The sequence below is a fragment of the Clupea harengus genome, chromosome 21, assembly GCF_900700415.2.
Source record: "Clupea harengus chromosome 21, Ch_v2.0.2, whole genome shotgun sequence".
In the NCBI taxonomy this organism is placed as follows: domain Eukaryota; kingdom Metazoa; phylum Chordata; class Actinopteri; order Clupeiformes; family Clupeidae; genus Clupea; species Clupea harengus.
Window position 1 is genome coordinate 18051673 of NC_045172.1, and position 22406 is coordinate 18074078.

At 41.4% G+C, this 22406-nt stretch overlaps 2 protein-coding genes across 5 annotated transcripts; one reads left to right on the forward strand and one right to left on the reverse strand.

Annotated features, from left to right (window-relative positions):
• The first annotated feature begins 1853 nt into the window (after window positions 1–1853).
• Window positions 1854–13119, forward strand: grk5 (G protein-coupled receptor kinase 5). Its single transcript, XM_031558649.2, has 16 exons — window positions 1854–2331; window positions 4821–4916; window positions 5330–5442; window positions 6568–6645; window positions 6769–6869; window positions 7118–7210; window positions 7306–7369; window positions 7534–7674; window positions 9046–9236; window positions 9935–9972; window positions 10193–10282; window positions 10636–10844; window positions 11223–11360; window positions 11754–11891; window positions 12251–12397; window positions 12820–13119. The coding sequence occupies exons 1-16, from the start codon at window positions 2280–2282 to the stop codon at window positions 12904–12906; spliced, it is 1776 nt and encodes a 591-aa protein (XP_031414509.1). The 5' UTR covers window positions 1854–2279; the 3' UTR covers window positions 12907–13119.
• On the reverse strand, window positions 13068–21096 carry ash2l (ash2 like, histone lysine methyltransferase complex subunit). 4 transcript variants are annotated; one of them, XM_031558907.1, is made up of 17 exons: window positions 20988–21096; window positions 20459–20525; window positions 20120–20268; window positions 19911–19999; window positions 19695–19789; window positions 19490–19585; window positions 19010–19105; window positions 18827–18902; window positions 18477–18494; window positions 17151–17253; window positions 16755–16972; window positions 16361–16528; window positions 15937–16130; window positions 15388–15480; window positions 14481–14579; window positions 14298–14357; window positions 13068–13843 (listed from the first exon to the last, which is right to left on the reverse strand). In XM_031558907.1, exons 1-17 carry the CDS (start codon window positions 21044–21046, stop codon window positions 13739–13741), a joined length of 1785 nt encoding a protein of 594 aa, XP_031414767.1. In that variant the 5' UTR covers window positions 21047–21096; the 3' UTR covers window positions 13068–13738. The 4 variants fall into 4 exon arrangements, with proteins under 4 accessions (XP_031414767.1, XP_031414765.1, XP_031414768.1 ...); XM_031558905.2 differs by having other exon boundaries at window positions 13068–14044; XM_031558908.1 differs by lacking the exon at window positions 18477–18494.
• Between the last annotated feature and the right edge of the window lie 1310 nt (window positions 21097–22406).

Sequence of the window (22406 nt, forward strand, 5' to 3'; positions counted from 1 at the left end):
GTCTGCTAGTACCAGGCAGAGGGTCAGTAATGAGGCAGACAGGGTTATTAAAAACGTAATATGCATTTTGTTTTGGTGGTCCACTGGCCCACAGATGCAGCGGACCACCAAGATGTGTCCCTATATGCCAGATACACCTTTTCTGCCAAGAGAGAATTTTTGGCACAAACCAAAAACGTAAAAGCACTTTGGTTATCCAATGTCAGCATTTCTTGACAGTGCCAAATACTTTTGTCATTCTGTGAAACCAATTATGTAGTCCTATTCCTACATGGAGACATAGGGAGGTACAGAGAACAGAAACTATAAACTACACAAAAAAAAATACATTTAGTGGGTGCTGGATTTTTTTGTTGTTGTTTTCTATCCAGTACTGGGCACAACCTCTGATATTGGCACAATTATTTTAAAGCTCACAAATTCCATTTGCATACTCTGTTTCATTGCAAGCCTTGTGAAATGGTTGAAATGACCCATTGGTTTAGCTGTACATCACTGAAAGAAGAAGGAAACAGTTGATTTACTGTAAACCATCATGCTGTGTTAGGTCACATCTTAATAAGCTTAGAGGATTCAAGACAGCACCATGTTAGTACCTCCAGGTGAACATACATCTCATAGTTTAAGATTATATGCACTTCAGAAATTATGGTGTGGGGAAGAATTCTGAAGTGACAGAAAAGTTGTTATTGTTTTGATTGCTTCTGTTAACACAGCAAGAATATATGGAAAATAATTTTTTTGCAGCCAAGTTGTAACTTTAGTATTTTCATGCTACGTTAGACACAGCAAGTGTTTTATTTATGAATAAATAGCTAATTTGCATCAAACCCCATTTTAAAAAACTGTTTTGCAGAACAGACTTTAACAGCATTTGCAATGTCGCTTATATTCTTGTGTCACAGGCCATGATTGCTGGACGTAGACAGAGAGACCTGGCTTAAAGCTAATGCCAATCAAAAGGATTTTGCAATAGCAGACAGCATTAAAATATCTGAGAGAACTTGGTTTTATACCCTGAGAGATAAAGGGTCAACATTTCCATGATTTATATGCTGGACTGGCAGAAATTAAAATGGAGAGGCAAAAGGAGAGAGAGATGGATGGATCACTGTGGAAACTATGGTCCTCATATGATTATTATGAGGATAAATCTCATTTAATTGAATATTCTTATCATTGCATTACTAATTAAAGGAAAGCAAATGCAAGCTTTGTATGACCATGGCCAACACTGTTATTTTTAATGCGGATTTCTTCATGTAGTGCTGTTTTGTATGGAAGCCCATTTCAATGTGATGAAAAAAAAAGATCTTATAAGTTGTTATAATGAGAAACGTGCTGAAAATAATGACTTGGTATTATTATTTTGAGATACTAAGTCATTACTTTTAGATCACTTGATCTGGGTTTGTAAGGGGCTGTCATAGTTTTGTGCGCATGTAACTGAACGCTTTCCAGTTGCAATGAAGTGCAATTACCGCCACTCTGATGGTGGCGCTAGTGATCCACATTCTCAACACTCCTGACATCCTTTTCATTCCATTCGGAACACCTTATGCATAATCATCAGGTAATTTCCCCGTCTTGTTTGCAAGCTGACCTAAGCCGGAACTAATTAATCAGTTACTTATTTTGCGTTCCGAAGGTTTCTTAGGAGAGGTGGTATATCGTACAGTTGATCCTTGAGTTCACGTTTTGTTTACCTTAGTTCTTTTAAACATACTAGCCTACTAGCAGTTTTGGAGATATCTTCTCATCCTTTTCAGTAAAATTGGGTGGGATGGACGTTGTGGGAAGAGCGTATGCTATACACTTTACCTTTTCCATCACAGATTAAAAAAAAGGGGGGGGGGGGGGGACCTGTCTACCGAATGCTCTTAATTGGCTTTTCGATATGCCATGCAAGGTTGCATGTGTTGCCTGAAGTTATGGAACGTAGACATAGAAGTTGTCAACATGGTAAACGGGGATGGGCCAAGTTTAATTGGCTCAGCGATGACAGTGACAGAGCCAGTTTGAGTTTCACGAGTCTGTCATTCAAATGAGAGTGAGAGTAGCCATGTAGTAGAGCTCCATGGAATTGATCTGTGCCTGGATTGCATATTTCTCTCTTTTTTTTTAATAATGGTCTGACAACATCACTTGTCTGACATTTACTTGATGTCAACGAAGAATTTAACTGATGCCTTGATCGTTTGATGCGGTCAAAAGGTTGCTGAGAAGAACCAAGATATATATTTTTCTTCTTCGATCAATTGGTTATCGCTATTTTCCAAATGGAGATAGAAAATATGGTGGCAAACAATGCTCTGTTGAAGGCTAGAGAAGGTAAGACTTTGGAAGCGTCAACATTCTCTTTTTATCTGAATTCCTTGTCATGCTGTCTTATAAGAGGATCCATATTAGATATAACCTAGGTTTAATGTTTCTAGTTATGTATTAAAAGTCAGAAATAATTGCGTAGTTGCTTCTACATTCATGAATAAACATCTGATAAACAAACTAGGAGAGTCTCCATGCAGTTTTACTCAGAAAAAGTGATTTAAAGTGATCATTTGGTTGCTATTACACATTTCCACAAATGTTTTGGAGGAACTGATGCATAGATGCAACTACTTGCTCAGGAAAGCTGCATGCAGAATGTGCCATGACCCCCAAATAGACTGGAGGCAGGAAACATTAGAAAACACTTTCATTCTATTATGCCTTTAAATTGCTCCACTGTATAAGGTCTGTGCAGTTTTCTTTTTGAATAACAATACAATACTCTAAATGGCATTAGGAGTTTTAAATGAGATTAGGATCTTATATGGTTTTTACAACAAAGTTTGGTCCATGATCAGAATTCCCTCAGCCAATTTACTCTAACTGTGGTATAGTATAGTTAGTCTAATAAAAACCTGCATTGGATGCTGGAGTCCAAACAACAGCAAACAAACACATCAACAGATTAGAAGGGCGCTCGGAGAGCTCAGACCTCCACCAAGGCCAAACGCCTCTCGCTATGTTAAAGAAGGTGAATAATACCTACACCCCACCACCAAGTTTCATGAAAATCGGTCAAGTAGTTTTTGCATAATCCTGCGGACAGAGAGACAAAGCAAACTGAAAACATAACTTCTATGGTTGAGGTAACCATTTATTGTGTAATTGTGACAGGACCCAGTCTACAAAGATCTCAAATCCCAATTTGTATGAAATGTAGAGTCCAGTAGCAAGAACATTTCCTTCAATAAGAATACAATATGAGGAGTTCACTCTGTATGCTTTACCTGCATTCAAAATCAGAGTTTGAGGTCAAAAACTGGTTTGGTCTCTCTCAGCACTAATCTAGGCTTGCCTCATCTGTCCTCAAATTCTGGCTTTACACTTGGAGCTAAATTTAGAATCACTGTAGAATACAGTTTTGCAGCTTCTTCATGTTACCTTTATGCAATGTTAGCATGCTTTGTTTAGCATGCAAATTAACTGTGGCTGCACTAGTTCATTAAGTGTGCAATGTATGAAGTGTAATACAATGTCCATGATAATTAAGAGTGTTAGCAAAGCACATTTTTTTGATCAACAAAACCTTACTTTACAAAAATTGTAATATTTTATATTACAGTTGGACGTGAGAAGAAGAAGATGTATTTACATATTTATGTGTGACGTATGTATGTACGTTAAAGAGAGGTTAATTCCTTATTGCTTGTTTTAGCATACTTTTTCATTTCCGCATTCAAGCTTTTTTGTCTCATGGCAAATTTCCAGGATCTATTTTTAAATGGGCCATGCATTCATAATTAAGGCACAACAAGGATAACTCAAAACATGGCAAGCAGCTCACCCATAGAAACTGATAAGGGAGGATGCCCCTCCCTCATCTAAGATTACTCACTCACTCTGCTCCATTCTCGTCATCAGTTGGCTGGCTGACAAATGTATTTTTAGCTCAGACATGTTTTTCCGGTATTGTCTTGTTGTCTTGTCAGTTTCAACTAACTCATGGTCTAAGACAAGTGGATGTCTATTATCCAAACTGTAGGCTAATATTCTCCAAACATATGTTTCGCTGATTTCAGCATAAAGAATTCAATCTTGTAACGTGATAATTTTCAGATTCTTTCAGACTGGTCTTATGCTTCGGTTGTGGACCTTATATACTATGGGTGCTGAAGGTACAGACTCAGAGTAATGAATGGTGCAGGAATGCATCCATGACCTCTGTGCAGCACTGTATCTGTGACTGGTTTATCTGGTTTACGACAGGGCTCTTGTGTCACGTCTGTTGTGTGTGTTTTTCACTACAGGTTCCGCTGAGTTGACTTCTAAGGCAAACGCATAGCAACGACTTAACACATTCCTATTCATACTGGAAACGTTGTCACTCCGAAAAATGTGTTTATCTGATTCTGAACCAACGCGTCTACACCATTCTGTTTTTTTTCCCTCAAACTGCACTCAGGTGCTCCCTTAGTTGCCACACACAGAACCATTGTTTCCTGTTTCTTGGAAATTAAAAGCTTTTTGGCCTTTAACAGCAACTTTAACCGGTCAATGAAACCAACAAAAATGAAGGTATAAAAATGATGTGTATTGTTCGTACTCATAATTGTAGAGGTTTGTAAAAAGAAAAATCATACCATGTGCTTATGGGAGTGAATTAAAGCACAAGGTGGCATACAGTTCTTAAAATCTGACTGAATGCCTGGTTCAGATCCTTTGTGTCTATCGACAGATGAGCTCCCTGGGTATCTAAGCAGGAATCTATGGAAATATGCATTTCACTAATTTCAATAACTTAAACTAACTATACCTTTTCCCTTGGTCCACAGGTAGCACTGGTAAACGGAAAGGAAGAAGCCGAAAGTGGAAAGAGCTTCTGCGCTTCCCCCACATCAGCGAGTGCATTGAGCTGGCCAGCAGCACTGGTGGGTTCCTCTGCAAGAGAGTTCTGTTCTGTTCTGTTCTGTTCTGTTCTGTTCGGTTCGGTTCAGTTCAGTTCAGTTCTGTCTGGACCTCTATGTGGTTTTGCTGAATTTGTTTGAATTTGACAATTAAGTTAAGAAGTAACATTTCAAATCCATTGCTCAAAGAAGTCTGTATAGTAAAGAGGTTCAAGTGTTATAAACAATCCTGCCGTGTTCTTGTTGTAGTCATGGAACTGACCAATTTCCCTCTTTAGCTCTAACGTTTTAGTGAAGATTCATGTTCTTTATCAAACATTTCACAAATATTAGCATGACCTAACCATAAAGAGTGTTATGAATTACAAAAACGAATATAAAAAAAATATATATATATATGGTATAACTGGTATAAAAGATGTGTGCTTGTGTTTCAGAGCGGGACTACTTCAGTCTGTGCGATCAGCAGCCCATTGGGAAGGCACTCTTCCGCATCCACTGCCAGAGCAAGCCTGAGCTGCAGAGATGCATGTGTCTGCTTGATGCAATGGTACAGGCCCTTGTGCATGTGTAATATGTACCTTGTATGTCATAGCATGTAGTTCATCACATTGTATATAAGGTACAGTACATGCTGACACGTACCATAGTATGTTATTTCAGTACATTGAAAATACACACACACACACACACACACACACACACACACACACACACACACACACACTGTGGACGTTGAATTCACCGTGTGTTGGGTTGAAAGGTCTAGTAAATGGACTGTTCATAAGCCATGTATAGACTCAGTTAGAAAATTCCATGTTCACGTAGTAAATGTGCTCCAAATATCCACTCAGTAGGTCTCCCTCTTAAAGATTGTGCCTTTTAGTAGCATGGTAACGGAGAAATACTGAAGATGATTTCAAATGTATGGATTACCGGACTGTACATGCAAATGTATACAAGTCAGATTGCATGTTATCTTCATGAGAATGTTGTCACATCGCTGAAGAAGACTGTTGATCCAACAGATTTTATTAGTGTTAATGGCTGAGGCCATAGTAGTCTGCGGTGACGATGCTCACCCAGACGTCGGCTTTATGAGAGAGACTTGTCTCACAGTTTGTTCGAGGTCATCCATTAGCTTCGGTTGTTCGTGTATGTTCACCGTTCCTTGACAGCATGATGTCAAACCTGATCCTCTTGATTTGATCAAGATCTTAATCAGTGAGGAAACAGGAAGAAATCGGTCTGTACTCCAACTCAAATTTCAGTTTTAGATCAATTACAAATTACTTGTCGGCCCAGTTTCAGACAAGTTGCACGAGCAACAGATGTATAGGTTCTGTTGAAGGGGAGCGTATAAAGACAGGTACTTTATTAATCCTAGGTATGTTTGGTAGTTCATTAGTGTGACGATGTACCGTCACTACAGATGAGTATGTGCTCTGACTGCCATGCCATCGAGCCTGGCTCTTTGACTTTGTGGTCAGAGTGCATGTTTGGCACCCTGTAGACCCGGGTTCAAGTCGGGGTGGGGCGACTACGCTCTCTTTCGCTACAATTAGCACAAGATCTTCACACCTTCATTGGATGAGTGTGGTTTCTAAATGGTTCCATGTACTGTATATCTCCATAGGATAAATAAGAGCTAAATGGTTCTTGTATATCTCCATAGGACAAATATGACGAGACACCTGATGCTGAGCGTGTGAGCCGAGGCAAGAGCATCGTGGAGAAATACTTGAATTATCAGGTATCCAAGATGGAGGGGTTGCACATAACCATTGTTAGAGGATTTCAGAAATGTCATCCTAACCACTTTCTCTCTCTCTCTCTCTCTCTCTCTCCATTGGTGTGTATGCATGCTTGTGTTTAGTCTCCTGACTGTGTACAGCAGGTTGTGGACAGCCACAGGCGGCAATGCAGAGAGAACCTAGAGAGTAGTCCCTACAAAGACGTATTCAGTGACTGCAGAAGGTTAGCCACCCCACACACTATATGCAAAACAACAAACAAAACTCTGTTCAACTGTTCATTGTGCCGCTGGAAGTTGCTTTTGCCTGCATGCCAAACACCATAACAGAAATCTTGCTAACCTTACTGACTTGTTAATGACACCACAGTGGTTTTGTATCCCTTAGCTGTTTCGTGAAAAGGAGAGCTGCTTTTTAGCTTTTTGTCCATTCTCACATGAACTCAAACTGTCATATTTACTGTCCTCACAGGGCCATTCATGATTACTTAAAGAGAGAACCCTTTGAAGATTACTTGGAAAGCATTTATTTTGAACGCTTCCTTCAGTGGAAGATGATTGAGAGGTCAGTGTCAAATACAAGCAAGAAAACAGTTCAGTTGTTGCCTCAAGGAACAATTAATTATTGAAGGCTTCTACATTTTTGTGTATTCTCCTCAGAAAGCCAGTCACAAAAGACATGTTCAGAGAGTATCGGGTTTTGGGGAAAGGAGGATTTGGAGAGGTATTGTTTCTGCAGAAATACTTAATGAACTCTTAAAGACTTAATACACGTTTTAATTCTTAATTAACTCTTAAATACTTTATAAGACATATATAAACAAAAATGTAATCTATATGTAATCATGTAGTTGTGCTGTCCTAAGTAGACTCTGCTGTGCCTTGAAGGTCTGTGCTGTTCAGTCTCGAGCGTCAGGAAACATGTACGCAATGAAGAAGCTGGAGAAGAAGAGAATGAAAAGGCGACACGGAGAATCCTTGGCCCTCACCGAGAAACAGATATTGGAAAAGGTCAACAGCAGATTTGTGGTAAGAAAACCCCAACTCCGGTCATATCATGTTTCCGGCCAATTTGACAATCCGGTGCAACATAACTTGTGGTGTGTTTTAGCAACAGTAAGAATTGGCACCACCCCAACTGCTGAGAGGCTAGTGAGTGTATTATGAAACAAATAAGATTCTCATCTTTGCACTTTCTGCATTGTACAACTTGTATGTACAAAACGTTTATATGTATTTGCAGTATAAGTTACGCAATTCATACAGAGACGTACATTTTATCAGTGTTTGCCCTCAATGTATAAAACGTATGTACCTGTCAGCTGTTTGCCAAGTTGAATGACAACTTTAAATGTGCAAGGATGAAAGTCAAACCTTGCAAATGTAGAGGTGTATCTATCAGTAAGGGAAGAAGTGGGGAAAGAGAGTTGTTATATTGATGGTGAAGTGATTCCTTCCAGTGTAGAGAATCTGGTGATTAATTTAGGCAGGTGGTGCAACACATTGTGTGACAGGTTGCAGAGTTTAGATAATTCATTGCTAAGGCTATCAGTACCATTGACAAGCCTGCTTTTGCCTGCTTTTTGCCGGCTTTTGCAACACATAAGGTGGCCTCATTGTGTGTGAAGTTGCTATGTCAGAGTTGGAGAAATAGGGAGGTGGGTCTAGGATGCCAGACACCACTGTTGAGCCCTCTGGAGGTATCGCAGGCCTAATTCAACGATACACTCAAGAAGGAAGTTGTCCACTTGATAATCCCAATAAAAAGCTCACAAAGGCGTCTTTGTATGTATCAGTATCAGTGTATGTATCGTGTATCAGTATGATGGTTGTAGTGCACAATGTTGTGTAAAAATAATACTAAATAATAATACCTAGGCTGGTTTGTTGGGCATGAGTATTTGCATATGACAGTGAGAGATTAGACAGCTTTGGGAAGGCCCCAGCCAATAGCACAAGGAATTCAACATCTTTTCCTGGGTCTAACAAAAAATGTGTCAATATGATTGTAGCGAGTGCTGGGTGACATTATTTTAAAATACTAACGGTACAGTCAGCGATTCTGGTGAAAGGCTGTTGATATTTGCGCTCAACAGGCAATACAATTACACTTCCTTCTGTGCTCCTGAAGCAATGTGTTGATTTGCGGTTGTTTTTGGGTCAGTCCGAGCCATTATGTTTATTCCCCAGTTACCCAGCCAGGACTGTGTACGAATACCAGCGTTTATTTGTACACTCACACTAAACAGACAGTTAGAGGACTGTAAGGGACAACTTGCTGAAAGTGAAAATTCAGATTTATAACCTTGGACTGATGGGGTAATTAAGCCCTGGTTGTTTTACTAGAAACAACATGAGATCAGGAACGCGATAGCCATTTAATTCACCTTTCTGCCACAGGTCAGTTTAGCCTATGCTTACGAGACCAAAGACGCTCTCTGCCTGGTGCTAACGCTCATGAACGGAGGAGACCTGAGGTTCCACATCTATAACATGGGTCTGCCGGGGCTCTCCAGTGAACGGGTGACGTTCTACGCTGCTCAGGTCTGCTGTGGTCTGGAGCATCTCCATCAGAAATCCATAGTTTACAGGTGACATACAGTATTTGCTTGCATTTGTTTATGCTTAACATAAACATGCATATATCATATTTCTAATATTACTAGTGTGTTTTGTATTGTTCTGCGCTGTTTCCTTTTCATCCTCTCTTAACTTCTCTTTAACCCTCTCTTCTCTTAACTTCTCTTTCATCTTCTCTTAACTTCTCTTTAATCCTCTCTTCTCTTAACTTCTCTTTTCATCCTCTCTTCTCTTAACTTCTCTTTAATCCTCTCTTCTCTTAACTTCTCATTAATCCTCTCTTCTCTTAACTTCTCTTTTCATCCTCTCTTCTCTTAACTTCTCATTAATCCTCTCTTCTCTTAACTTCTCATTAATCCTCTCTTCTCTTAACTTCTCTTTAATCCTCTCTTCTCTTAACTTCTCTTTTCATCCTCTCTTCTCTTAACTTCTCTTAACTTCTCATTAATCCTCTCTTCTCTTAACTTCTCTTTTCATCCTCCCTTCTCTTAACTTCTCTTTTCATCCTCTCTTCTCTTAACTTCTCTTATTTCTTCTCCTACTCTGATGATGTTGACTTTGCAGCTGTGCTCTACTTTTTTTTTGCGTATTTTATCAGTACTTGTACATTTATAGACATTACATATCAGATAATCAATGACCATTTATTTTGCCATTATGTCATATATGTATCCATTATTATGTTTTCTTCTTCTCTAACATTTTTTAGGGATTTAAAGCCTGAAAATATTCTTTTGGATGACTATGGTAAGTCATTTCACTTCCTTGACGGGGTCACCTGTTGTGAGCAGGAATTTCTTGATCCTTTCTTTGTCTGGCCTAACCAGGAAGGCAATGTTCCAAATGCTCCAGGAAGCAAACACTGAAAAATTCTTTTAACAAATTTGATATGCAAATCATATGAAAAACCAACCAACCAAGAAATATTTGTGAATGTGACGTGTACTTTACTGAATGTTGCCAACAGGACACATCCGGATATCAGATCTGGGTCTCGCCATCACCTTGCCTGAGAATGGTCAAGTTCATGGCAGAGTGGGTACTGAAGGATACATGGGTATGTGCTGAGTTCAGTGCAAATTACTTATAGGCTACGGAGAGTGTGCACAACTCATGTCCACGAGTGTACATTTAGTTTATATCTAATTTTACATAAAATCAATGTATATTTTAACCTTTGTTCCCTATACGAAGTTTAAATGCCATCTTTTGAATAGGAAATCACTTGTAATATGCATGTATGATGTGGAAGCCTCTTGATTACGAGATTCATACACGATTTGTAAAGTGTGAAGTGTTAGTTATCTTTCATGTTTTCCTAAGTCATGTCATTTTGAAAAGAAGACATCATGCAGTTGAAAGTGTTTGTTTTTATAGCACTAGAAGTTGTTGTTGTTGTTGTTGTTGCAGCACCTGAGGTGATAAAGAACAAAGATTATGGCTTTAGCGCTGACTGGTGGGGTTTCGGGTGCCTCATCTATGAGATGACCCAGGGATCCTCTCCTTTCCGTGGCCACAAGGAACATTTGGACAGGAAGGAACTGCACAACAGAGTTCTGGAGACACAGGAGCGCTATGGGTTCAGATTTAATGCTGAGGCCAAAGACATCTGCTCAAAAGTAAGCGCTCATGGACACCATATGATGACAAAACTGAGAAATGAAATGTGAATAATTTAATCAATAATCAAAGAACAGTGATGATGTGATAGTACTGTCACTGATGTAGACACATTTAGTTGGGGGTGGTTAATGGGACTGAATGGGAAGTCTAAAAAAAAGAAAAAAAAAGAAAGGCCATTGTTAACATGTGCATGCATGTGGAAGGGCAATAAGTCATTCTTCCCCTGCTGTTTCCACCACAACTTCTGCAATGCCACTGCATGACCAGCAGGGGTCATAGCACTGATGAGTGTATTTTGTGTACCACAAAGCCTATTTTAAGCAATACAAATATGAGGCTAACCGTCTCATTTTGCCATCTTTGACGTTGATCAGCTCTTGACCAAAAATCCGTCCATGCGTCTGGGCTGTCAGTCAGAGGGCGCTGTAGAGGTGAAAGGTCAACCCTTTTTTGCTCACCTCAACTTCAGGCTGCTAGAGGCTGGAATGCTGAAGCCGCCATTCGAACCTGATGTAAGTTCCTGCCTTCCGTCCGGTGGTATTGAGTTTCTGTTTTTGTTTTCTGTAGGTGCTGGAGACGTTTCTACAAATCAAATGGCTGCATAGTTTTTAACTTTTGCATCTATACTTCCACTTCCACAGTATTAGCTTTGCAAGTGCAGCAATTACCCAATTTAACACTGGCTACATGGAGTTAAAGTGAAATCTGTTTCTATAGACTAATACCAAAAAAGAAAATGCATATGATGCATTATTAAGTCACATATTTACATCTGGTTCTTCCCCCTGCCTAATACACAAATCTCTATTTCAGAAGTCCCTATGCACGAGAAGTATGCTTTCTCTCTGTCTGAATTAAATCGTCGACACTTTCTTTCCATTTATCTGTGCCCTGTTGGGTTCCAGTCGAGAGCTGTGTACTGCCGGGATGTTCTTGATATAGAGCAGTTCTCAGTGGTCCGAGGAGTCAGCCTGGATGTGACGGACGAGGACTTTTATGGCCAATTCAACACTGGGTCATGTCCTATCCCATGGCAAAATGAGGTATGGGGCTTGTGGCAGTGTCTGTATAGTACCAGCTTTCTATTCGTTATCACCAGTTAAGTTGTCAGTATTTCATTTGTTCACTATTCATCATTTATTCATTTGTATTTTTTATGTTTTAATTATTATTAAGTGAGGTGTGATTGAAGCTTTATTATTAAATATTCAATTAAATTAAATTAAAATATCCTGACTATTCAGTTGGTGAGGGGCTGAATGTGGTGTAGTGTAAGATGACTGAATCAGAATCCTTAACAGGGAGACAGCGGTCCTTGAGGTGAACGGTGTTTATGTTGAGGCCATTGGTTGTGTAGCTACTGGGGCTGTGTAGGTGGTGCCTCATATCTCCCTCATTACAGATGATCGAGTCGGAATGTTTTCAAGACTTGAACGTTTTCGGCCAGAATGGGGAGAGACCTCCAGACCTGGATTGGGACCACACACCCGAGCCAAAACAGAAACCCGTACAGAGACACAGACTACTGCGGAGGTTTTTCAGACGACACGTAAGACACACAGACAACAATACACAAATGTGGGGTTAACAGCATAGGTGTAACAGCGTACGTGAGACACAAATGCAATTTTTCTGTCTGTCCTGCGATGTCAGATGTTGCAGAGTATGTTAGCTGATGTATGAGTATTCTTCAACTGTCTCTGGGTTAGGAACTCATGCCTGACCCCACAGTGTGTCTAACCGCTTAACTCTGAAGTAGTTTTTCTAACATACAGTAAAGGTTGTTTCCTAGCAAATTATCGAGTGCATGATGGCCCAAGAGAATTATGTCAGGGATGTTTCAGAATGAACAGAAACTCATGAAAGCTAAAGCTAAAGCACATCCACATGCTGAACTGAACCATTCCATAACTTCCGCACTCTTGCCTTTGCGGACTCTCATGGACTTTTCCTGCTCTCCTTTTCCTTCAGAATTCCTATAAATCCATAGGTGAGAAAGAGAAAGCCAATTCACTAAACAGCCAGAGTTCAGAGGACATGATAAAGACGGCTCTTTAGAGGAGCGCACACACCCTCCACTGTCCAAAGGAATGTTCCACACCACAAGACGAAATGTCCTTTTTTTTATGTTTTGTAAAAAAAAAAAAAAACTTGTTTTTTCTATCCCTCCATCTTGTATAAAACTGGATTTGAATATTCAGGAATGACAAGCCATTCAATGGTTTTAAGACAACTTTATTAAAAACCATTTATTTCTGTATAAAACAAAAATACAAACAATCAGAAATCATTTTTTTCTTACATCTACCACACACAAAAAAGGTTTTAACACAATACCGACATGATATCACTCACTGATCTGTCCTCAGAAACAACTAAGACTGGCTCCTCCATAGATTTTGGTCACCGATGTCCTCTAGTATTCAACGACACTGGGAGATCTCCAATGACCCATAGGTGGCACAGTATAAAGCATTACTATTTTGTACATCCATTAACTCTACACCTGTGAAGTGCTACACCCAATCACCATCAACTGGTGATCAAGGTGTTGGGGGAGCTCTATTGACAGATCTTTTAGTTTAGAATACATCGGTTACGTTCTTTGTGGAAAGCAAACGAAACCAAACAGGTTTATTTTTCAGCTGAAGTATCGGCTATGCCATCTATGGAGTCACAGTTTGTGTACTTATGAAGGAATTCGAACATGAATTTTAACTGCCCTAGGCTCTTTTTAACACTCTGCTAAAGGTGTCAGGACCCAGAACAATGTTTCTGTGAGTGAGGGTGAGAGAGGGATAGACAGGGGATGAAGAGAGAGGGATAAACAGGAGATGAAGAGAGAGGGATAGACAGGAGATGAAGATGCAGATGGAACACACGTCTGCGGTTAGCCTTCCCAGTGGGGGCTGCGGCCGTCCACATCCGTCTCCACGTGGTACAGTATGTCTGCTAGCGTGTGCTCAATCACCGCTCCCCTGCCCATGTCACTCATCTGCAAACGGGACACATTTACAGACCACTCACGTCACCACAAGGTGCCCACATTACGCAAAGGATCCTTCAATTAGATGGGCAAGACTGGCGTGCAGGGAGGAGAACGAGTGGATTTGATTTTGTCCACATCCGTCTCCACGTGGTAAAGTATGTCTGCTAGCGTGTGCTCAATCACGGCTCCCCTGCCCAAGTCACTCATCTGCAAACGGGACACATTTACAGACCGCTCACATTACCACAAGGTGCGACATTACGCAAAGGATCCTTCAATTAGATGGGCAAGACTGGCGTGCAATGAGGAGAATGAGTGGATAAGAAGCTTTGATTTGTGATTGATACAGTTTAACCTGCTTACATTTCCATACAATTACACAGGACCCGTTTAGAGTGTTCCCACTGCAGGCTATGTCTTCAATTAAAGTTTTATTATGGTATAGTATTACTGTACTCACTGGCTGGAATTTGTTATCCTTTGGAGGGTGTTTGAAGTGTGGTCCAAAGTTCACAGACACCTGAAGTACATGGAAGAGCATACAGTGTGACAGAATTAGAAACACTACTACAAGGATGTTTTTTCATCTAAAAATATGGCAGAAAATAGGTCAGGGTCCCCATTCCTTCTGTAGTCTGCCTACCGTGCAGCTTCTGTAGAGTGATATGGCTGGGAAGTAGAGGCCTTCAAACAGGTTCTCATACGCCACTCCCTGGCTCACACCGTTCTTGTAGAACACCATCTGGAGAAGCAAAAGAGAATGAAAATAAAGAAGGTTGAGTCTTTACAAGAAGCCCATCAAGGACTCGAGAGGGCCGGACAATCAGGAATTTACAGGAGGGAATATCGTACCAATTATAATAGGGTCATTTCCATGCCAAGTCACTAAGAAGTCCTCACATTACCCCCTCAGTTTTTCTCCAAATTTCTATCATACCTTTTCACAGTTTCAGAGGCCAACACCAAAAGATATCAAAATTTGAAAAAAAAGGTACCCTCACGCGAATTTTCAGACTCGCACTGTCTAAAGTGTGCTGTTATCAAAGCATGATGCACAATACAACAAAATGCTTAGAACAGTATTGTATATAAGATCATAGTAAAATGTATAATAACAATAACTATTTACACATGATGTTGCTTATTCATAAATCAGTGCCTGCATGATTCAGAGGAAGTTCTGGCTATCACAAGGGCAATGTTTTGGCTCAGAGCTGATTGCCTATGGGACTGTTCATTGCTGTCCTGAATCGTAACCAAGGTTTCAAAAAGTTCTGAATCGTAACCAAGGTTTCCAAAGTTCCCCACAGTGTTTCGGCATTCATTTCAATACACGAACACTGCATGGGATCAGGATGGACATGTCAGAGTTGGAGTGGTGTCGATATGTCAAAGGCGCCAATAAAAACTAGTGGAATCAGACTACAAATAATACAAATAAACAAGAACAACGTCATTGCATGTGCAATCACATAAAATAAAGTGTTTTATATGTGTTTAATATATACTGCTAATGTGGAGATGAAAGGGTAAATGGGCGCCCCACTTACTTTGCTGCTGTTCACTGCTTTCAGGCTCTTCTCTGCCTTGTCCACGTAATCCTTCTCCTCAAAGTACAGGTAGCTTTTAAACTTGATCAAGGCCTGTAACAAAGATTTTGAGATAACAAACATTTTGTTTAGCTTCACATATTTATATATAAAATAACAATGGACTGTACAATCAGGAGACGTAAAGTTGAGGAAAACAAACCATGCAACTCATGCCACATGTGACGACAGAAAACCCAAATCTGACAGAAATTCAGGCCTGAGCCACAGCTGTGCATTACGGATGCGTAAACACTTGGTCAACAGATGGTAAACAGAAACAATACCCGAAACCTTGGGTGTCCAAACATTCTCTAGTAGCATTCTGTGGTTTTCTAGGGAAAATAAAATGAACAACTCCCACAACTCCTAATGAGTTGAATCAGGTATGTAAACAAACCCCTACAGGAGGGTAGGAAACCCCAGAGTAAGGGTGGGCCTCTGGCCTGAGCGTGATATAAGCTCGGTCGTGGTCCGTCATGTATGGAAGTGGTCTGGGTGCTTGTATACCTTGTCCTTGTAGGTGTCTGGCAGGGCCTTGGCGACCTCGGTCTCGTCTGGCAGCTCGATGAAGAAGCCCAGGACGTCACCCTGGTTGTAGCCCTCGGAGTAGTGTTTGCCAATGGACTGGTGGAAGCGGGTGCCCTTCTTGCTGCGCCAGGAGTAGCTGAACTTGTCATAGCCAAGAGGGGCCTGTAGGTTACCTGAGGGAAGAACAAGTGGGGAAGAAAAGCGGACTTAACACAGACACTTTATTTAGAAGACAGATTTAAAAGACATAAGTACAGCTTTCCAACCCCTTAAATCACCACATTATTGGGGAATATAACACATATGTCAATGTGAATTATGCAGTGAATATATGATCAATGCGGCTATTAATAATAAGTGTTAATTCACATCTGTTTGATAATAACAAATATCCCACACTTACCAAGAGGCTGCGACCAACCGAGGCGAGCAGCTGTGTCAGTGGGCATTTCATCCACAGTCACCTCAAAGTACCAGGACCCCTTGCGAACCCCATGAGACGCCCGCACCATGGAGTAGCCCTTCTCACCCGTCACCGTCAGCCGGTCATCTGAGATCTTCAACTGGGGAGCTAACAGCAGAGAACTACAGTTTGCTTTCTTCTTTTTACTTCAATCGTACTACAGTTACTGAACTATCAATTTGGGTCAGTGTGTGACAGTAAGATAACTCAGAAAAGTCAACTTATGTAATATTGGCCAAATGGCAACAGCATTGAATGAATGATTAGGACATTTTGTTCTGTAATACAGTCTTCTGAAACCTCAATGGTAACTAACCGCTGTGATCAGACCTACCTCTGTCATGGAGGGCCAACAGGACCCGTTCATACAGGCAGGCCCGGTACAGATCCCCTGGGATGGGTTTCCCGGCCCAGCAGTCCAGCTCTAGCTTCTCTGGGTCAGGGGCGTGAGGGTCGGGTTCGGCCAGGATGTAGCGGTAGCCGTCCTTGTTGAAGGGGTGCTCAAGGGGGTAACCGTGAGGGGGCAGGCGCTGCGCGGCGAACAGGGGGTCACTGGATGAGGGAGCAGGGAGTACATTAAGCTAGATTTCCATTTCCTGAAGTATATACTGTACTTTATTTCAGATATGAGGGTGACAAAAGCTGTGCACTATGCGTTTGTGTGCATGTACATGCATGTGTTTCTGAGAGCAAGTGTGAGATGTAGGTGCGTGTGCGTAGCGACGGTTACCTGCGGGTCCTCTTGGTGGTGCCCGCTGCGGTGCCATCCTGCTGCTGCTGCTGCTTCCGCTTGGCCCCCCTGCCTTTACCTGTTCCTCCTGGAGCTATGCCACCTGAGAGAGAACACCGCATTCACTCAGTCATTAATAGAGCCAAGTAATGACAGAAGTACAAAAGCACGCACACACACACACACATGCACACACACACACGCACACACATACGCACGCACATACGCACGCACACACACACCTGCCCCAAAGAGGCAATTTACTTTCAGCAACATTCACACCTATGGACAGAATTCAAGCCCAACACTGGCACACTTTACACACCTCAGATTCACCCCAGACAGACACACATAGAATTGGTCTGGGTTAAGTAATAGGCATTAGCTGTGCGGAAAAGTGGACGGCTAGCCAGGATTCACACACAAACACAGTGAATTGAGGTGAAGCTAAGGTTAATTAAACAAAGGATTTGAAATATTGGATATTCCCTATATCCCAAAATATGGCAAAAATATAGCAAATATTTCCAGTATGTAAAAATGATTCAGTCTCTCACCATCTTCAAAGCATGTACTAACTAAATAGTTCACAGACACTATATCAAAAACTATTTTCAGGTGGGCAAATCTTCAACCACAATAAATGTAATCAAGGATGAACTGCAAAGGTTCCACACAGGCACTCATATAGAGGCTATGTATTATATATACAATCATATAGGCTATGTACTGAAATACCACCATTCATAACCTAAACCTGCTAACACAGAGTTACTCAAGATCAGCCCTAACTAATATTATTGAAGGCAAGCCTACAGAATGGAATTCCATTACAAAGAACATAGAATGCTGGACCATTAAAGGTCTGTATACTCGTTCTAACGGCCATAGCAACTTCCATCTTCAGCAAGTAGCTAGTAAGTCTCCCGCAGGAGTCCTAGGCTTTGACTGGCTGTAGGCTATGGCCGTTAGATTGCGAGCTTGAGAGGGTGGTAAGGTTGCGGGCGCGAGGGCAGACAGGAGAGCGACAGACACACACAGGCAGGGGATTAGAAAGATCTGTGAAGAGGAGGTCAGGGAGCCCGACAGGAGCAAGCCGACAGACACAACGAGCTCAGGAGCGCTAAAATCACCTCCATCACAAACACTACCAAACAAAACAAAGAGGCCAAGCCAAGAGGAGCAAGGGGGGGGGGGGTACAGATACAGAGAGAACAGACAGCCAAGTCTGGCACTCCAGATGGGGGGGGCGGGGGGGGGGGGGGGCTACAAATACAGAGAGCACAGACAGACAAGTCTGACACTCCAGATGTCGCACATATTCACCTGAGAATGCTGCTCCACCTGGAATACAATATAAAGCCATTACAAGTCTCTCAGGGGACGTATAGAGGAGGGGACACAGGGGATGAGAGTGATCAATGCTATTGTGGCGATAAAAATAACTATGAACCCATCAAGGCTAGATTCTACAGGGGATTGAAATCAGAGGTTATTGTAAAGAACTCAGGGACAATACATGTCATGGGATTTCACTCTTTCACTGAAATCTTTGTTGAGGTGTACACATGGCCTTTAATTAGTGCTATGTAACATAGAATCATAAGTTGTTCATAGAAAGGGCATGATGAACCAAAAATCCTATAATCCTTTGAATCACTATAAGTTGTTCTTACCGTTCTGACCTCCTGTGGAGGCCACTGATGTGGTTTGTTTCTGGGTATCATATGATGGTCCGATGTTGGCCAAATCCTACAAAACCAAAACATGAACACACCATCAGACTTGGGCCCTAGTCACCAAACTGAGACCATCTCAACAGAACAGTAGATACAGTACAGATGTTCTTGCACAGATACCTGGTCCAGGAGTCCAAACTTGGGATATTCCTCCTCAGGGTCTTTACTTCCTGGATCAGGATGCTCTTTGACCAGAAACACATCACGCTCCTTGCTCTTTAAACCCAGCAAACAAGAGAAGATGGGCTTATTGTCATTTGCATTATTGTCATTAAATTACCAAGCATGGCAAATAGACCCAAAACGCTTTAAATATCCATAAGGTCTTTTTGACAAGGATATAGCAAACAGACATTAGTAGATTACACTACAACAGAACAGCGGCAGATAATACACAATGTGGGTACATTCAGGAGACAGCATATTCTAGTTTAAGTAAGCACACATCACACATAATTACACAATTATACAATTTACGCTTATGTATATCAATGTGTGAGACTTTTTTACAGTCACATACATCCAATGTGGTAATTGTACTACATTGCTCAAAACAGGTGCGCTTCTGTTTGAATGCTGAAAACAGGAGCTGCGTCTTACCATTGTCTTCACAATGTTATTAGGCCACGTTAGCTTCCCAGGTCTCTGACGGGTCGTCATGCACTCCCAATATTTATCAATGAAAGGGATGATATCCTGCAAGGAAATATTGGATACTCAGGATACAAAACAACTGGAAAGAACATGAACTCTATTTTGCTTAGGTACGAGGGGTTCTGCTATGTTTGGAGTGCCAGCAATGCACCTTATCCTTTGAAAACATTGTTTTTGGGTGTTCCTCTTGAGTGCGTGACCGCCAGGTCAGGTTGGCCAAGGCTGAGAGGCACATTTCCTTCAAATCTGAAAATGTCCAAAAATTACTTCTGAAGCATGAAACATGACGCAAATGTTTCTACAAAAAGGTGGGATATTATGCATAACGTAATTCGTAATGTTTTGATGACTCATGAATGTCACTCACTGGCTTGTTTTCTCAGGAAGTAGGTGTTGCCACTGTGATGACACACATTACAGTGAAACACATAGTTGGTCATGAAGGGAAGACAGCTTCTGTGAAGCCAAGAACACAACAGAGAAAGAAAAGAACTATTTAAACATCCTTCAATGACAATGGAGTACTTATGGGCATAGTATCAGGAGCGTACTGTACATGAACTCCAGTACACTTACGACTTGTCTATTTTGAACGTGTCGGCAGTGAACCACTTCATACAGAGTGCACACTGCAGCTCCACCTCTCCGAGTTGACGGGCGCCGCTCTCCTCGTCTCCAGAGCCGGTTTGCGTCTCGACCGCCTCTGGACCATCTCCCGCTGCCTCCTGATGCCAAAGTGACAAAGTCACGTCATTTACGGAATCAACTTTTGACGCGACAGCAGTTTTGTTTTGGTAATATGGCAGTTTTATCAACCATTACAGAAAACCTAAATCTACAAAAGTCTACACATCTCCATCCTCCCTGAACTATACTTCAAATATAAACAACATACAACTGATAACACCACTGTACCATTGCCTCCTTGCCGTTTGAGGATTCGGTTTCCATATTTGTGCTCATTTCTCCAAATGATGCATCGCTGGAATAGATTAAATATACGGTTAATTTCCTTTTAGTTAACTTGCTAGCAGCATGGGAAGTCCAACTGCGTTTCTTTGCAGAAGCAACAACAATGACTTGTTCATCCAGTCGTATGACACTGGCAACACTGGCATTCGGTGAGCAAAAGGACAGTAGTAGACCGATAAGTAGATAGCAATGTATATTATCTTAATCGCCTGTATGGAAAAAATGGCCTAAAGTTATTTTCAAATAAATAGAGTAATACATATGTTTTACTGAAATACAATAACACCTTAGCATTGACGCTTGGGTTAGTAAGCTATCGATAGCTAGCTGTTTACACTGGCATGCATTCATTCTCCGAACCTCTCATTTCACCTATCTAAACCGAGTAACGCAAAGTATGTTCTTAGTTTATATGACACAATAAAGATCAAACCAGACCTGTATATGTATCAGCCCTTTTAATGACACTTACCCCTCCCCTGTCTCTGTTTCTGCAACGGACACACTACCCGCGTCGCCTTCGGTCGCCATGTTTCAAATATCAAATCGCGTTACCAAGAACGACTCGCGATATTTTCTTCTTCGTTCTCAGGAATGGGGATTCTAGTCTAGAGTCTTCCCCACTGCCATCAATCGGCCAGGGGTTGAAACACAGATTCCACGATTCTGTCCAAAAAGTGAAAAAATTCTGATTTTGGTTGCAAGCAGCAAAAAAAATCCACACATAGGCCTACTATTGCCTGTACTGTACCTATTCCTATTTTTCTATGGCCCAGTCCAAATTCAAAGACAAACTCAATCCTAAATAGGCCTACAAATTAATACACACAATGTTACGCTATTCACTACTTTGAATATTATTAGAATAGGCCCAGGGATGGATTACCGAACGGGCCTACCGGGCCCAGGCCCAGGGCCCCATGAGCTCAGGGGGCCCCTAAGCCAGAGCCTCTGTGTGAAGTCGCTATTATGTACAGTGCCCTCCACAATTATTGGCACCCCTAGTGAATGTGAGCAAAACAGGCTATGAAAAAATATGTCTTTGCTGTTTATCCTCTTGGTCTTTCACTCAGAATATTCACAAAAATCTTACCTTTTCATTGAAGTACAATTATTGAAAGAAAAAAAAAACAGTTGACATTAAATAAATATTTTTCCCCAAAACATGTGTGCCACAATTATTGGCACCCCTTAATTTAATGTTTTGTGCAGCCTCCCTTTGCCAAGATAACAGCTCTGAGTCTTCTCCTATAATGCGTGATGAGGTTGGTGAACACATGGCACGGGATCTGAGACCATTCCTACATGCAGTATCTCTCCAGATCCTTCAGATTCTGAGGTCAACGTTTGTAGACTCGGCTTCAGCTCATCTCACAGATTTTCTATGGGGTTTAGGTCGGGGGACTGTGATGGCCATGGCAAAACCTTTATTCTGCGGTCGGTGAACCATTTTTGTGTTGATTTTGAGGTGTGCTTCGGATCATTGTCCTGCTGGAAGGTCCAACCACGGCCCATTTCAAGCTTACTGGAGGGGGCTGTTAGGTTTTCATTTAATATCTGCAGGTATTTGATGGAGTCCATGATACCATGTATCCTAACAAGATGTCCAGGGCCTTTGGAAGAAAGACAGCCCCACAACATCAAAGATCCGCCACCATACTTCACATTGGGTATGAGGTGCTTTTCTGTATGGCTATCTTTCTGTCTACGCCAAACCCACCTTTGATGTTTGTTGCCAAAAAGCTTTATTTTGGTCTCATCTGACCATATAACTCGGTCCCATTGAAAGTCTGACTTACATTTGGCGAACTGTAGGCGCTTTAGTTTGTTGTTGATTGACAGCAGAGGCTTTTTTCTGGCAACCCTAGGGTTAGGGTTAGGGTTAGGGTTG